Source organism: Ictalurus furcatus, chromosome 27 (assembly GCF_023375685.1).
Source record: "Ictalurus furcatus strain D&B chromosome 27, Billie_1.0, whole genome shotgun sequence".
In the NCBI taxonomy this organism is placed as follows: domain Eukaryota; kingdom Metazoa; phylum Chordata; class Actinopteri; order Siluriformes; family Ictaluridae; genus Ictalurus; species Ictalurus furcatus.
In genome coordinates, this window is record NC_071281.1 from 3,360,001 (window position 1) to 3,377,277 (window position 17,277).

A 17,277-nucleotide genomic window follows, 5' to 3' on the forward strand; every position below is an offset into this window, starting at 1 on the left:
CTGTTAAATGACTGCTGCAATTTTATACCCAAATAAATAAAATCAATTTTGCAATATGCATCGATTTGACTAACTTTTGCTATGATGTATTAATCAATTTCCGTGTGTCATATTTGGTGTGGTTCCAAGATCTATTTTAGCCTTGGTCAACTGTATATAAAGTTTTCAGTATTGTATTAACACGGCAAAGCTAATGTAATCTAGCGTTAAATATTAGCTAACAGCCGTGGAACAAGGTTTATAGAGTTATAAGCTGTAATAACTTTGACTTAGAATGATTAAGTTACAAAACAAGTGCTTGGTAGTGCTAACTGTCTGATACAGTAGAAAGCTTCTTCTTTTGTTTCTTTAAAAAAACAAACATTTATTATAATTTCCCCCACACCATTCGAGAGTTCGGTAATGAGGTAGTATAAGTTAACCCTTTACTGCATAGCGTTGCCATATTCATACATTCATTGGCAACAATGAATTTATCTCCAATTTTAATAAATTGATATATATAATAGTTTGGGAGTGAAGTTTACAGCAGCACCAACATTGATTTAGCTAGCTAGTTAATGCTAGCAAGTTAGCAAACTATCTACCTAGTTGTATAAGCAGGCTCATCAGACTAAATAATAAGAGTAAGTAAATAATAACGTCACAATGTAAAATAGCTAGTTATTAAGGATAACATGATGTTGTGCTCTAACAGTTTTTCTACTTGAATTTGTTACCCTCAAATTATGTTCTAAAAAAACCCAGTAATAAAATAACTATTAACGTATTTGGAATTTTGAAATATTTACATCTTTCAAAAGCAAAATATCTTCAATATGTTAAAAGCGTTAACTTGGAATTTCCAGTATGCTAGTGATGGGAATTTCCCGCTCTCATATATACAGTATATAATGCTCATATACATGAGTCAGCACTTAAAAGAAGCGATTCAAAGAGTCGACTCGTTCGCAAGCGACACATCACTACAGTACACAATTCTCTTGGATGTGCACAGATCCTTGCTTTTGTTGTGCTAATGTGAATCCTTAGTCTAAAATTAGGCTATTTCCACTTCGATTTTTTGGCTTGAATTTAATTTTCAAGCTAAAGTTCACTGTCTAAAGCTAATTGTCAGTAAAATCTTCAAGAAATCATGGAATTGAACTGCAGTCAAATTTGAAGCCACATAAAATAATGTGAGGTTTTTTTTTTTAGTATACACGCTACTGGAAAACTTTCCTACTCATTCACTATGCTAATTCGTTGCTGCAGCGTTCTGCGTTTTAGTGCGGAAACTTCTATCCACATGTTTTCTATCACCCCTTTCCAAATCAGTACAAGAACAGAGGAAGATTCGCAGCTGTATGGACCGTCTTCAGTTCTGTTAAAGGCTTGTCGAAATCTTAGTTAGGAATTTTCGGACTTCCCCAGACCCTCGGTGCCACTCCTGCCGTTGACCAGATGTCGTTAAGCGTGGCCTGGGATTCCTGTGTTATGAACCCGGTTAAAGCGGGGATCTCAAAGCCGCAGGGCACGTTCTTCATTTCCTCTTTTTCATTTTAGCAAGCACACCAGGCACAAGCAATTAGCGCGCTGTCTAAATCCCGAAACACCTCATCTGTCTTCCCCGATGTATTAAAGGAAGAAATCGGATCGCACGTATGGCTTTCATAAATCAAATGACTTGGCAGTCATCCGCCGTTCCGACATGCGAGTTGAGATTCCTTTGTCGTTCCGAGCTGCTCTGTGGTTTAACAGCCCTCGTGTTTTTCGCTTTTGTGCATGATGTCGGTTTGTTTTCATTGCTCCTAAGCTGAGTGATTAGGAAACAGACGCAGAAAGCATAGAAAGTGGGACTTTTACGTGCATACTGTAATTACGGTTCATAGGGCTGCATGATGCCTACATAAACTCTTCATGACATAAACCTACGTACATATTTGCAGATTCTTAATCCAAATTAGTAGTCATAAAACTCGCCTTTGACATTGCACCTGATTCAACTGATAGATAATTATGGTGTTATTTTATTTATTTATTTCAGGCACCTATATAGGACCTTCACAACACGTTCAATAAGCACTGCAATGATGGAGAGAGGACATAGAAGGCTTACTGTATGTCAGAATTCTTGAGATGACGTGTGACATGTACGTGCGACCTCTGCTGGCATGGAGGGAAACTTTCCTGAGTCTCTCTTACAACTTAAAGCTGCATTTAAAAAAAAAAAAAAACAAATAAAAAGTGGGAATTATCTAGCAAAACAATTGAGATTCCATTGGGATAGGGATTGTTTTTAGTGCTCATGCAAGCTAATTCCATGATAAGATATCTACACTAAAAAGGAATAATGAGAAGATGGGGGTGGGGTAAATATAAAAATATTTACTTTATTATTGGTAAAGTTTTAGATTTGGTGCTTCCTTGTAGGTCTATTTTGATCAAAATGTTTTTTTTTCTTTCTTTCTGAAAACCATTTTGACCGTAATTTTAATGGCATCCCTAATAAATATAGCTAGCTGATGTTAACTATATACATGTCTAATGTTGTATACATTTTATAGATTTTATTTCATATTATTCAAGTCAAAACATTAAACTCGAATCTAGTCCAGATACGAGCACTGGTCAATATTACTCATCTGAGTCCGGTGGAAGTGGGTGGGGCTTCCAGGGTGTCGATTAATATCAGGGAGTTCAAGACACCTGCACAACTGTCAATCACTGCAGATTCGAATGTCGATTGTCGGTTTTATTGAGGGAAGAAAAAAAAAAGAAAAAGCTCTTTTGGTATATTTTTGAGTGATAACGCCTACTAGCGTACTATGATGTCAAAATGCAGAGCTCCTATGCAAAATGCGTAAAGGTTGTCGGGTCTGCTTTTGCTTAATAATAATCTAATATAAATCTTAGTATAAAAATCAACTCCCAAGAACAACAGTGCCAACCCATCTTGTAGGATTTATGGTTCCCGCCAAGTAATCAAGCATTCACACTTAGAAATAAAAGGTTATACAAAGGTTCCTTAAGCGTTCATTGGATAATTAATTGTTTTTTTTAGCTTCCCAGAACCCTTTCTGATGGATAACACTCTGTAGGGTTTATAGAAACTTCAAGGGTTCCCCCAGGGGGACAACTGAAAAAACCCTCAAGGGGTTGTTGACCAAGTTTAGGATTGTAGGAGCTGGAAAACAATGCAATAATCCCAGTGTGGACTGGATGCTTGGGGGATTGTTCTAAAAATCTGAGCTTGAAGACCCTATAAAGGTAAAAGGTACCTTTTTGATGGATATAGTTTTCTTTGAATGAGCTGTATCTATAGAAACAATAACGTATTAATCAACAGTCAGATTTGAGAGTTATACAACACTGCTGTGGTATAACAACCAATTACTTAAGGGATGAGAATTGTTTGATTATTCTCTAGGCAGTGTATTACAGCTTTAGTCCAATGACCTACATTCTTACTCACGTTTGAAAAATGATGAAAGAGATAAATGATATTTTATCTTTATATGTGATACTTTGTTTGGGTTTCTGCCCAGTAACACAAGTGCCACTCATAATTAGGGGGAGGGGAACTTCACATGAGCTTACTGCTGGCTTAGACACTTAAACTTGTGCGATTCATCATTTGCATGTGGAACTCGTCCAGTTAAGTTCTGTTTTTCTGTGAATGAGGTGTCAAAACCTGTTCCAGATTAGCCATAGTTTCCATTGCCAGTAAAGCTCAATGCAAGACGTTTTCTCAGAGGATAATGAGTGCTTACATTAGCTGGGGTACTACTGATTGCTACGTTATTTCTAGACTATATTCATTCAGTTTTAGCTGTTCTTACTCTTAGAAATTAAAACACTGTGTTCTACCACTCTTGGGTTTAGCGTCAAATGAAATCAGATGTGTTCGAGCAGAAAGATGAGTGGACCATGCTGTGTTGCTGTTCTGTGGGATTTGAGGTTGAGACCTGTGTTATATGACTAACGCCAGAGGCACACACACACACACACACACACACACACATATACATACATTCATCCACCTATATAATCTGAGAAGAATTTGTAGATTTCTGGAACACTTCATCTACAATGCCTTCTGTTTAGAACAGAGACATTATTTAGCACATTATTTCGAAACTCAGTTAGCTTTAACTTTAAATAATCAGACTGTATCCAGACTTGGAGAACGAATCCAATGTACCACAAAAGACAAGGATGAGGTTAAAATTCATTTATACAATGTACAGGCTTCAGATAGAGGCTTCTAATATGTTATTGTTTCTGTAGTAGCAGCAGCAAATATTTAAAATTTATGGAAGGAGTCTCCAGTGTCAGCAGTTTGTAACAGTCAGAGGTAAAGCTGTAACTTTGTTTTCCAACATCTTCAGGACAGAGGTTTCTCAGTAACATGACAAGTTGCCTTCTAGAGAGTGAAAAAAGAGAGGCTGGTGAGGGAACAGCTGTTTCTAGCTGCTGTATCGTAAGTGAGAACAGGAACTAACTTGTTTTGCGGATGTTCCACAACGTTAACTGTAACTAGAAAAGGATAAAAGTATGACTCGCCATACTTTAATAAATTTAAACGTTTTTGGAAATTTTCCGTGGTATAAAAGAGATAAAATGCTTCGGGACACGCTGTTCTAGGAAAAAATAATCCACTTTGAGGTCATAAGAGTAACTTTGCTTCATCGCACCAACCCATCATTGACCATTTTCCTGTAGCAGCACAGCCTATTTTGTTTATTCTTTTAATCCATGTCTCAGCAACATTTTTTGTAACGGCTGTTGAATTATTTTCAAGTAAGTACATCTGCTCAAATTCAGTTATTCTGTATTTTACAAAATGATTTGCGAGCTTCAGAAATGACAGCGTCAACACACATAGCTTCCAGCTCTTTTTTAAGGCTGTAGTGTGATTGTTTAAGCAGTCCACCCTGACCGAAACGAGAACGTATCATCAGCTGTTTAAAAGCTGAAAGCCATCTATTGCACACAAGGAACATATTTTTTAAAGGTTGTCAAGTGTTTGGCATCATCTTATTTGCGAGAGAGTGGAGAGAGTGTTTTGCTGTGCTATTTTATGATGATCCTTTTGACTAAAACAGTACTCTTGGGAAGCTCACCTGGGGTTATACCAGAGCATTTTGGTCTACTAAATGTCAGACCTGCTATTGCTATATTTCTAGAGAGTGCGTGTGCATCAGTTCCTTCCTGTTCTTCCATTGTGCAGGACGTGGCCATGCATTTCCACTCTGCCTGTGGATTTGCCTTGGTGGTACAGCTTTACCTGCTGCCTCATGCCCAAGCAGGGGCATACTATGGACACCAGCAGGTGGCCCAGCAAAACCATCCACTCCCGCAGTTACCTCACATGCCACTGGGCAAGGAAGGGATACCCCAGCAGCAGTACTTAGGGAAGGAGTTGCCTCATCTGCCATATGGAAACGATATGCCCATGCTGCCTTACTATGGAAATGAACAGCCACAGATGCCCTTTCCTTTGGCAAACCCCAATCTAGGCAAAGGTATGAATATAGTCAATAATATAAATCACATCCTTGAATACAGTAGCTTAATGTGCTGTTGTCATCTATGTCATATAATTAATTGCTAGGACATACTGTAAGTAAAGATTTGATTATAAGGAAGGTGGTGCACACTTGAGGTACTGCTACTATTTCCACTTTGTACCAGATATAGCCACTACAGTGCCGAAAGAGGTGTGCCCACATTTCTTCTACTGACGTTTTTGTATTTGTCTTGCCCACATTTGCGTCACTCAGCTGTTGCTTGCCATATCATGATACAACGAAGCCACTGAAAAGCTCAAGTTCATTAAATTAACATGCCTGCTATTGCCAAAAAATAATATAATCTAAGAACTGTGACCTGCACATGGTTTGCCCACACAATAATTCACATTCTTAACAATCATATATCATTAAAGAAAATGAAGTGGTACCATGTTGCACACAACAAATTGGGCTTCTACTTGGCCATTTAGAGTAATAATAGAGCGCCCATATTATGACCAATAGTTTAATATTTATGATGAAAACCTGGGAATATAACAGATTTGGGCCATATTATATTGACCCACTGTTTAATTTATACTCCTCCCTGTATTTCCATACACAGCACAAGTCTTTATGATGTTACATTCTCTCCTCAGGTGAAAGCATTCTCCGAGGTCAGAAAGGTCCATCAGGTGAGATGCCTTGCCATACCTTGAATATATCTATCCATTGTTTAATCGGCACAAAAAAAATTCTATACATAGCATGTGTATTGATAATATTGCATTCCCCCATCAGGTGAAAATATTCTCCGAGGTCAGAAAGGTCCTTCAGGTGAGGTACCTTGCTATAACATAATATATCACTCTGTGCTTCTTCAGAAATCACATATATAGCACATCTACTTATAATACTGCATTCTCCCCTCAGGTGAAAATATTCCCAGGGGCCAGAAAGGTCCTTCAGGTGAGGTTGGCCCTATGGGACCTCGAGGACCTCAGGGGCCTCCTGGACCTCCAGGTCAGGGAATTACAGGACCTCCTGGAAAACCAGGTCAACCTGGCCCTCAGGGATACCCTGGGATTGGAAAACCCGGTATGCCAGGACTGCCAGGAAAACCTGGAGGAATTGGATTGCCAGGGCCAAAGGGTGACATGGGACCAGGTGGTGGTGTAGGACCAGTAGGGTTGCCAGGACCTCCAGGTCTTCCAGGCCCACATGGGCTACCAGGTCTGTCAAAACCAGGCGCACAAGGATTACCTGGGCAGCCTGGGTTTCGTGGTGAGCCGGGACAAAAGGGCGCTCCAGGGATTCCCGGGCTTCCAGGACCTAAAGGTGATTTTGGACTTGGCCTTCCGGGATTACCAGGGGTAAAAGGACCACCTGGCCCTCCGGGGGTACCAGGTCCAGGAGGACCACAAGGAGTTGGAAAGCCAGGTCTAAATGGACTACCTGGGGCCCCCGGAGGCCCTGGTAAACCTGGTCTCCCTGGAGAGCAAGGGTTAGCAGGATTTCCTGGTGAAGAGGGACAACCAGGGCCTCCAGGCCTACCAGGTATTGGCAAACCTGGTTTGGATGGTTTTCCAGGGCCACCCGGTCTTCCAGGTGGAAAGGGTGAGCCAGGTCCACCCGGTTTTCCAGGTGGTCCAGGTTTACCTGGAATTGGTAAACCTGGATACCCTGGACCAAAAGGTGACAAAGGACATGGTGGCTTACCTGGGGCTCCAGGTCCAAAAGGTGAGAAAGGTCATGGTGGATTTCCTGGAATAATTGGCCCACCTGGACCAGGTGGTCTTCCTGGTACACCAGGTCTCATGGGGCCCCCGGGTGGCATTGGCTTCCCTGGCCCAAAAGGAGAGGTTGGTGAAGTTGGGCCAAAAGGACCAGTAGGTCCCACAGGTGAACCAGGACCCCCAGGACTCCCAGGAAAATCAGGGTTCCCAGGAGAAGGTGGGCAACCAGGACCTAGAGGCTTACCTGGACCTTTGGGTCCTCAAGGTGAAAATGGACACAAAGGTTTACCTGGTCTCCCCGGGGCTCCTGGCAAGCCTGGACCAAAGGGGGAAGGTGGTATACCAGGAGAGAAAGGCAGTCAAGGTCCAATTGGAATCCCAGGATTAATGGGGCCAAGTGGATCAATTGGGCCTCCTGGACTTCCTGGACCAAAGGGAGAATATGGACCACCAGGAAAGCCTGGACCACCAGGTGAAGGAAAGCCTGGTTTTCCAGGCCCAGTGGGTCCACCGGGGAAACCGGGTCCTGGTGGACTTCCTGGTAAACCTGGAATACCTGGCCTTCCTGGTCCTCCTGGTCCACCTGGGCCTCCGTCTGGCGAAGGTGCTGTTCTTCCTGAGCTAGGTCCAGGACTTGATGGGGCCAAACAAGGAGCCTATGCGAAAATCAAGCCTGGAGATTTTATTGGAAGGAATGGTCTTGAGATGCCTGCCTTTACTGCTCAGCTAACAACACCATTTCCACCTGTTGGCACACCAGTAGTCTTCAACAAGATCTTGTACAATGGCAACCAGAATTACAACCCCCAAACCGGCATTTTCTCCTGCAGTATACCAGGAATTTATTATTTTGCATACCACGTCCACTGCAAAGGGGCCAATGTCTGGGTGGCTCTGCAAAAGAACAATGAGCCAGTCATGTACACATACGATGAGTGCAAAAAAGGTTTTCTGGATCAAGCATCAGGAAGTGCAGTACTGCCTCTACAGTCTGGAGACTCTGTTCATGTTCAGTTACCATCAGATCAAGCTCCTGGACTTTATGCTGGTCAATACGTCCATTCGTCATTCTCTGGATATTTATTATACCCGATGTAATGTGTCCGATTTAAAAAGTCCCTCACAAGTCAGTCGTGGAAATATAAAATGTACATGCTTGCTATCAAAACTGATGAGTGGGAATTAAAAGCACAGAAATTCGCTGATCTAAACATCACTGTTCTTTGGAAGTGAAGATTGTCGGAATTTATAGAGCGGCAGAACAAGTGGCAATAAAGACAAAGCCGTTAAAACTGAATCTGAATATATTTAGGGGTTTTGGGGTTTGGAGTTGTGTTTCGCCCATACAGTTTACATATAGGCCACATTTACATATCAATACAATAACTATTCAAATAGCAAGAACACACTTCTCCACATATTACCTGCCAGTATTTATATAATACAGGGATAATATCGGCTAATTACATACATAGCGTATTTCAGTTTTTACTTCTTCCATATGCGTTCGTTACAATAATCAACACATAAACTCATTGTACTCTCACTCTTTGTATGGTGCAACATATTTGTTATGGTATATTTTGCTTTCCCAGTTATCACATCACATTACAGTAGCTTTAGATTCGCTATCATCTGTGAATCAGAATTTAACATTGAAGAAACAAGGTCAGTTTTGTTTATTGATACAACCTGGGGGATACTTATGAAATATGTATATGTGTACATATATATTTCCTGTTGTTTTCTTTTCTTTTCTTTTCTTTTTTCTTTTCTTTTTTCAACAGGATCAACGTAGCGTCGTTCCGTTACATGTTTGTACGTCACATCTTAGCGGAGTTAGACGCCGAAAAGATTTCTGTGGAGGTTCTTTTTCTCTGTAATTTATTTTTGAATTTTATTTGATTTTATTTTACTACTGAGTGCTTGAATTTGTAAATGTGCAGAAAAGACGTTGGAACATAAAAAGAAAAGAAAAATAACGGATACTGTTTTGTCGTTTTCAGACTGGTGCTAAACATTTAATTGAATGAGGAACAATGAAGTTTATTGTGTCAGTTTTTTTTTTTTTAAATAAATAAAATTGAATTGATTGAAATGAAACGTTTCTTTCTCCTTGCACTCTCTCTTCTGGGTAAGAACAGTATATCCACCTCTGAAGGTTTGTTGTTGTTGTTGTTGTTGGTATGATTGTTTCATTGTCATAAATTCCAAAACTACATTGGAATTCTGTTGCTTTCCAAATTGCAAACCACTGAGTTGACAGCTGACTTCAAATCCGCATTGCATAAAGAAATGCAGGAATATCTCACTAATGAGAACCTCGGACAGACACACAGACAGGAATAAAACATCTTAGACAGGCAGAAAATCCTGATATAAAGTGGACGAGGTGCCCACTTTAGGTGTGTTCTTAGCAGAGATCTTAGCCTGTACGGGTTCTTCTTCGATCTCTTCCTTTCTCTTCTCACCTAAATAGTGTGTACAGTTTCCTTTTTTTAGTCCTTCTTTTTCTTAGAAATATCACTATTCAAAGCCTCACAAAAATGATAATATATCCCAGGGAGAATTCGAGGTTGACGCGCCTGTAATAAAATACACACCGTAGGGCTCGTAATCATAAGCACTACACATTCGTTCTCCAAACTTCACCTTACTCTTCACGTCCCCTCAGATGTTCCATATCTGAGTGTTTATTCTTATATATTCTCTGTATTTACATACATTTTTAGAAGACTATTTATACAGTATCATATAAAAAATTGGACTTTTTGGGTGCTTAAAAAAATTGTGATACCATGTCTCACCATATGGTACGGTAGGCTACATCTACATATTGTGCCAATATTTTTTAAGCGCAATAATATTTTTCATATTCATGAAGGTTGAAATTTATCGTTTAAATCTATTACTTTTTGTGTAATCAATAAGTGTATTAACCATTAGGGATTACTTCAAAACAACTGTTGTGTGGAATACTTAAAGCGTTTAATTCTTCCTCCAGGCCAGTAGAGGGCGATAACACAATATCGACGAAATAAAGGCACCGAAGAAGAATCGCGTGTTCTCTCATTGGCTAGGTCTCAAATGCATTTCTAGTGAATACTTAGGGCACTAGTTAGGACCTATAGAAACTACTACTTAATTCTCAATCTAGTGCGCGTATGTAGGGTGGAAGGAGGTTGTTTGGGATTCAGCTTCCGTGCTGCTAGCTTACTTGCTTGGAAGTTCCTGGTGGTTGCAATCAAAGTAAGTCAGGTTCTTTTTATTTTTAAATTCTTTGCGATTCTCAGCGAATTATAATTTTTGTCGTTTTATTTTGCATGTATTTCTGACATACTGTCTGCACGTTAGCATGTTGTCGTGCTCGTTTCCTCACGTCCTAGCACGACAACGAGGTTTGAACGAAACGCCAGCACTAACACCGCGAGAGTTTTAGCTAATAAATAACTTCAATATAATAACAGTAAGTCTGTTTTCTTTCGTAATGTATTACTAAGTAAGAATATTAACGGGGGTTCAATCCGCTAAGGCTCTGGATTAAATCAAATTTGGGCAATCAGGTGGAACAGCTATAGGGCTGGGAGTCGAGTCCCAAAAAAAGCCGATTCTTTGATTCCTGTTAGTGGAACTCGAGAGTCGATTCCGAAGGTTCGGAGTCGATCCGCACACATGCATGATGTTAAATAAAAGTGTCTCCCAGGCTGTTATAGTGTACACAGGGTGTACTTTATCTTGATGATTTTAACCTTGTTTAGTTCAGACAGTGACCAAAATTTCACGGACGCCACTCTTGGAATCGACACGTTTGATTCCCGTCACGTGGAATCGAATTCAGAGTCGATTCTCAACTCAAGTTGCTGACTTGAGTTCATGTTTCACAGAACAACAAATCCAGTTCAATACAGAAGCTTGCATACAAACTGATGGAAAAAAAATCTTCCCTGTTTAAACAATTAATAGTCATTTAATAAATTAGATTTGCTCTTGTTTCTGATTGACATTAATGTAAGTGGAGCAAATCAATGTATCATACTTCAAGTACGGTGATATGATAGTATATTTTTTTGTGAAAATTGCAATACTCACCTTTACAAAATCTCCCATGATGCTCCTCGGTTGTTCAGGGTTTTGCCATGGCATCGCGGGCCGGACCGAGAGTAGAAGGTACAGACGGAAGTGACTTTCAGCACCGGGAACGCGTGGCCTCACACTATCAGATGAGGTCTGTGTGTGTGTGTGTGTGTGTGTGTGTGTGTGTGTGTGTGTACGTGTACAGTATATTGTTTGTTACTCGATATTGTTGAGTCGTCTTCTGACTGTCCAAAATTTTCTCTATTCCCTCACAAGTGTGGCACTGAAATCAGAAATACGAAAGCTGAACCTGGCTCACGTTGTGCTGTGGGCATTAGTTTCAGCCCAGGTGGTGGTGAGCCAGCTGAATTTGCTCTCCCACAAACTGGTGGCCAGCCCCTACCAGTGGGAGTACCCGTACCTGCTGAGCATCATTCCCACCGCACTGAGCTTCATGGCGCTGCCGAGGAACACCATCGGTTACCTGGCCGTGTCCATGATTGGCGCCGGGCTGTTTTGCATCGCACCCATCATCTACGGCGCCATGGAGATGTTCCCCGTGGCGCAGCAGCTGTACCGGCACGGCAAAGCGTACCGCTTCATCTTCGGCTTTTCTGCCGTCTCCGTCCTCTACCTGCTCATAGTGGTGGCGGTGCAGGTCCATGCCTGGCAGATCTACTACAGCAAGAAGCTCCTGGATGCCTGGTTCACCACCACCACACAGGACAAGAAGAAGAAATGAAAGCAAATTTATTATTATTATTTTTTAAATGCACAAGTACGACTTCGAACGATATTCGTTTCCTTCAAGGATGACCTGAGTAATTGTTCTCATTGACTTGAGATAATGACGGATTGTGCAGAACGGTCTGAACTTGTGAAGCTAAGCTGTCCTGTTCCCCCTGATCAGATTCGGATTTGTTTTCAAAAAGTGTTACCTTTTTAAGCGTCACAACTCCGCCAAATTAAAAAAATGAACATTTCTACTGTACCATGTGATCTCTTCGTCCGTTTCTTCTACTCGGATACTAAACGATACAACCTTGCTAAAGCCATGACTCGGAGAGGTCTGTGTTAGTCACGTTCATCCGGGGGGTGGACCAGAAACTTCTATTGTAATTTAAGGGCAAAATAAAGTTGGGATTTAAAAAAATAAAAAGTTAAAAGAAAGTGTTTGTTGTTTTTTACTAGGTTGGGTAGTTGAGGGTGGGATAAGGCTGGACCCCCAGCAGTGTTGTCATGGTAACATGTTTTTCATTGATCACACTTGTTCCGAACTTAACATAATGATTACATTAGTAAAGACATAAAACTGGCATCAATTACACCTGCGTTAATGTGAATAAATTTCACTAAGATTTTTTTTTGTGTATGTTTTGTTATTTGCTCCTGTCTGCTGTAAATGCAGTGATGGCAGCGTGTAGCAAAATCCTGCACATTCTTTACTCTTCCACCAGCTTCTGCATGTTTGAGCCCTTTCCAACGACTATATGATGTTCAGATCAGTGTTCACTGATGTGCAAGAAGGTGACATGATACATTAAGAACCATGGGGGGAGGGGGTAAACTTTTGAATGGGGGGGGGGGTTTGTAAATTGTTATAAATTTCTTTAAAGATATTATTATTATTATTATTATTATTATTATTATTTTCATTTAGTACTGCCCTTCAGTAGTTACATAAGATATGCTAACATAAGACGTTTCCCACGAAGACAAAAATAACAATTCTAATAGATGAAGTAGAAGTCTAGTAGATGACATACGTCCATGTACTGCGTGTCATCAACATTGCAGTGGAAGTTAATAACACGTTTGTAAATAATTGTAGCCATAAATACCATATGCAGAAAGATGAGCAACGGTCCTAGAACAGAGCCTTGTGGAGCACCACACTTGATGCATAGAGGAGACAAACTGATAACGAGATAATCGACGAGAACTTCACACCGGAGAGCAAATGAATCGACACCTTCTGAGCGATCTCAAACAAAGACAGTGATCAGGTACAACATTTTAACCGCGGTGTCACTCAATATAATGTTTATTAATGCTCGTCGACGTCTCGGGTTTTATTTTGGCGTTCGCTGTACGTATTTTATTAGCAGGAAGCTACAGTATGTACAAAATTCTTTTATACCTCGTGTACATGCGCTTACAAATAAGTTTGTTGCATTCAGCATGATAAATGAGGCCCAATATTGGAAAACTGGAAGTTTTGCAACACATCCTGACCTTCTTCCAAAAACTAGCAGAGTGAGCCGTAAACCTGGCAACCCTACCGACGATGCACGCTCAGAGAGGGAGGGGATTTAGAGGTAAGGTTTCTATATTAGATTTAGATTGAACATTTACATTCAACGAGGTGATTCCACCAGCAGAACCTCTGAACTACAACCGCACATGAAAATCTCACAGGATCATCAGGTTCTCTGTTCAGTTATGCTTTCATGCTGATATTTGTCTCAATCCTAACCTTTTTGTCTTATGTGTTATCATCCATACTACTTTCATTATATATTAATCTGGTACCACTGAAGAACAAGTGCAATCTACAGTACTTTGAACACTAGTGTGTAGTTTGTGTTTTATGGAGTACTGTCACAAGGGGGAGACATACACAAGGGAAGGAAAGTGGGTCTCTTCTTTGCAGAGACTTGACACAAAAACACACAAAGTCTCGAGCAAATAGAGCTGAAATATTCTGTTTCTTTTTAATGTTCGGGTCCATTTAGTAACGAAAACGTCTTGAGAGTGTTGTTCTTTCCACATCCAGTGGCATTAAAGATGACCCGCCTTTAAAAAAAAATGATTTGTTATTAAATGAAACCGTGGAATGTGGCTTGTAGTTTTTAAATTAAAGCTAAACATGCCTTTAGTGAATGTGATGTTGATGTTGCTAAATGAAACGTGACCAGTGAGAGTACAGACTGAATTCCAGTTGCACTTATTACATGGTCATTATGTTAGACCATTGCTGTATGTCTGTGACTGCCTGGCCCTCAGTGTTTAATTACGTAGCTCAGGACCTTTGTGCATTTGTTTGCTTTTGGCTTTTACTCATGTTTCTGAGCCTACTCTACATACGCACACAAACACACACACACACACACACACACACATACTCATAATAGTCACCGATTCTGTAAATGACAGCAAGTAATTGGTCTAAACCTGCCTAGATAGATGTTAGTAGTGCGGTATGACTGTAAATAAAACACGTAGTGTCGTGCTGATACAGGAAACTAATCAACAACTGCTCTGTATGGGAAACAGATTCTTTAGGCATGTTCTGTCTTGTCTGGAACAAAGCTGCTGGACTAGCTGCATGCTGGCTTTAAGAACTGACATGCCAGCTCATTTAATTTAATTTACACATGTTCAGTTTTACTACAGGAGTCATTAGTCTCTCTCTCTCTCTCTCTCTCTCTCAGAGGAATCCAGCAAAGTACCTAAACTTTCAGAGCTTTTCATTTTCTTTCTTTCTTTCTTTCTTTCTTTCTTTCTTTTTTTCTTTTTTTAACTATAAATGACATGCAGGCACATTTTGTTTTATATTTCCATCATAAATCTCAGACACAGCCAAACTGTCTCATCCATTGTTTAAGAGACACAGAATGCTCTTCATGTCCTGTTTGCCATCAAGAGCAACTATTAAATCAACCAATCCCATTTTATTTCCAGCAGGTGACCCTGTTTTGTGGAAGCATGCGTTAGCGTACCGCTGCCTGATGGATTTAAATACTGTTTTAATCAGCTCTATCAAGCAGCTGGAGTAGCCAGTGTGAGGACGGCCATGTTTGGTCCAGCGTTTACTGTTGATGAAGGGGAAAACATAGAGATCACAGAAGAACGGCTGATCAGTGGCAATGTTCGCATTCACTCATCAGTGTTTTCTTAGTGAATGATTGGTCAGTTAATGAGCAGCATTTACTGAAAACCAAAAAAAAATAAAAATAAATCCATTAGCGGTATTGGCACCGTGTCCAGGGTGTACCCCGCTTGTGCCCAATGCTCCCTGGGATAGGCTCCAGGTTTCCCTGTGACCCTGAAGGAAGGATAAGTGGTATAGAAGATGGATGGATGGATGGATCCATTAGAGGTGAAACAAACTACAGAAGCCCAGACAGTTGTGATGTCTTTATTTCGATTTACTGTCTCATTATTTTTCATGTAAAAACTCATTATTTTAAGATATTATGTTGAATTAAGGATTTAGTACATCGAAATATCATTCTAAAGTCAAAATATTAACTCGAAACAAAAACACCACCACCATATCTCAATCACAGTTCAGAGGGATTTATTTACCTCAGTAGACATAGCATAACTAGTTCTTCGATTTGGCGCCCACTAGTGGGCCTCTGAGGTATGACAGGAGAAAAGTTTCACATGCAGTATACTGTACTGTATTTCAGCTTCATATTAGGATTTGTCTCGGGTTAAAACAATCAATTGTCAACTAATTAGTATAAATTTAACAAAAGCAAGTTCATAATAATGTGCTTGAATTATCTCTTGAATACACATTGCTTGCTCGGTGTGATTCTTGGAGGATTTAAAAGCAGCACTCGTATTATAAACCGCGATCGTCAACGGTAAATCAGACGAGCTTCGAATGGAACGCCGCGTCCATCTTGAATTTAAACAGTCAGCTGTGTGCATGAGCTCAAGTCACTTGAGATATGGAAAGACCTCTGAATCATTGAGTGTGTGCACGCTCACTGAAGTCTTTACTTCTTTTACACCGAAAACAAACTCCTGCTTGACCTTCAAAACACGACGGTGCATTTCCATAGTAACCGTGCTTTCCCGATCTCAGATCTCAGACTGTATGTACAACTCTACAGTAGTGTTTTCCTATCAGAAAGGGGTTTTGGAAGATAAGAGCCTTTAATGATCCACTGAGCCCTTAAAGAACTCTTTTTTTTCTCTCTCTTTTCTTTCTGAGAGAGTACTATATTAACTTGGATTTTTTTTATTTATTTATTTATTTTTAGCTTAGTAAATGGTAATCACAAGGGTTCATCAAGGGTTCTTTAAGGTTTCATTGGATGTTTAAGAGTTCTTAGCCTCCTAAAATCCAGGTTCTATCTGCAAGCCCTTTCTATTTTGGAAAAAAAAAATCTGTTCTACATTTCTACGTAGAACCATTAAACGTTCCCCAAAAGGGACAACCAAAGTACTCTTAAAGCTTTTCTCTCTCTCTCTTTTTTTGTGTAGACTCTTGTAACAGACTCCCTTCCTAGGATGGACAAATGGGCCGATGGATGCGTTTTGGCCATGTTTGTCCAATTTCAGATTTTACAGAGACAAATATTTTGGCCTGGTCAGAACCTAGAGCCTGTAGACATGTCTCAGCCTGTTTCAGACCTTAGATTGAGACAAATACCTGTCAGGCCGTTGCAGAGCTGTGGAACTGATCGATCAGGCTTTAGAGAGAGATATCTGAGCCAAGAGATGTTTCAGTCCATTCCTGAGGCACAAGACATGTTCTTACCTGTTCCTAAACCAAGAGAGATGTTTCTGTTCCTTTCAGAACCTACAGAGAGGTGATTGACTTTATTTAGGAGTCTACTGAGACATTATTCGGTTCATTTTCAATGTGTAAAGAGAGATTCTGTAGTCTATTTTAAACTTGAGCTTGTTTCCGAGCTGAGTGAGATGCTTTTATTCCATATTTTTCTGCCTCAGACCCTAGACAGCCATGTGAGCGCCGTTGTCTACATATGCGTGCGTCACAGAGCTGTGATTTCAGCGGCAATTCTATGCTAAATTCTATGCCAATTAGGTATGACTCTGTAAAGCGCCAGTTCTAAACGATACACTTGACTGATTGCTCTGGCCGTTCCTGAGGCACGTGTGGTCCGACGTTTCACAACTTGGTTTCAGGTTTTAGCCTGTCATGTACGACCTCTCATTAAATGTGTAGGATTATGAAGAAACATAAAGGTTGCAAGGAAGTAGCAAAG

At 40.4% G+C, this 17,277-nt stretch overlaps 2 protein-coding genes across 2 annotated transcripts in view; both read left to right on the forward strand.

Annotated features, from left to right (window-relative positions):
* Positions 1-9,305, forward strand: part of col8a1b (collagen, type VIII, alpha 1b) — an 18,120-nt gene extending 8,815 nt beyond the window's left edge. Inside the window, exons 2-5 of the mRNA XM_053617074.1 lie at positions 5,213-5,507; positions 6,155-6,190; positions 6,297-6,332; positions 6,429-9,305. Coding sequence (XP_053473049.1) covers positions 5,222-5,507; positions 6,155-6,190; positions 6,297-6,332; positions 6,429-8,329 — 2,259 coding nt within the window. The 5' untranslated portion in view covers positions 5,213-5,221 and the 3' untranslated portion in view covers positions 8,330-9,305. The remainder of the gene's footprint in view (positions 1-5,212; positions 5,508-6,154; positions 6,191-6,296; positions 6,333-6,428) is intronic.
* A 917-nt stretch (positions 9,306-10,222) lies between these two features.
* jagn1b (jagunal homolog 1b) lies at positions 10,223-12,666 on the forward strand. Its single transcript, XM_053617075.1, has 3 exons — positions 10,223-10,480; positions 11,359-11,456; positions 11,582-12,666. Exons 2-3 carry the CDS (start codon positions 11,368-11,370, stop codon positions 12,045-12,047), a joined length of 555 nt encoding a protein of 184 aa, XP_053473050.1. The 5' UTR covers positions 10,223-10,480; positions 11,359-11,367; the 3' UTR covers positions 12,048-12,666.
* Positions 12,667-17,277: the final 4,611 nt, after the last annotated feature.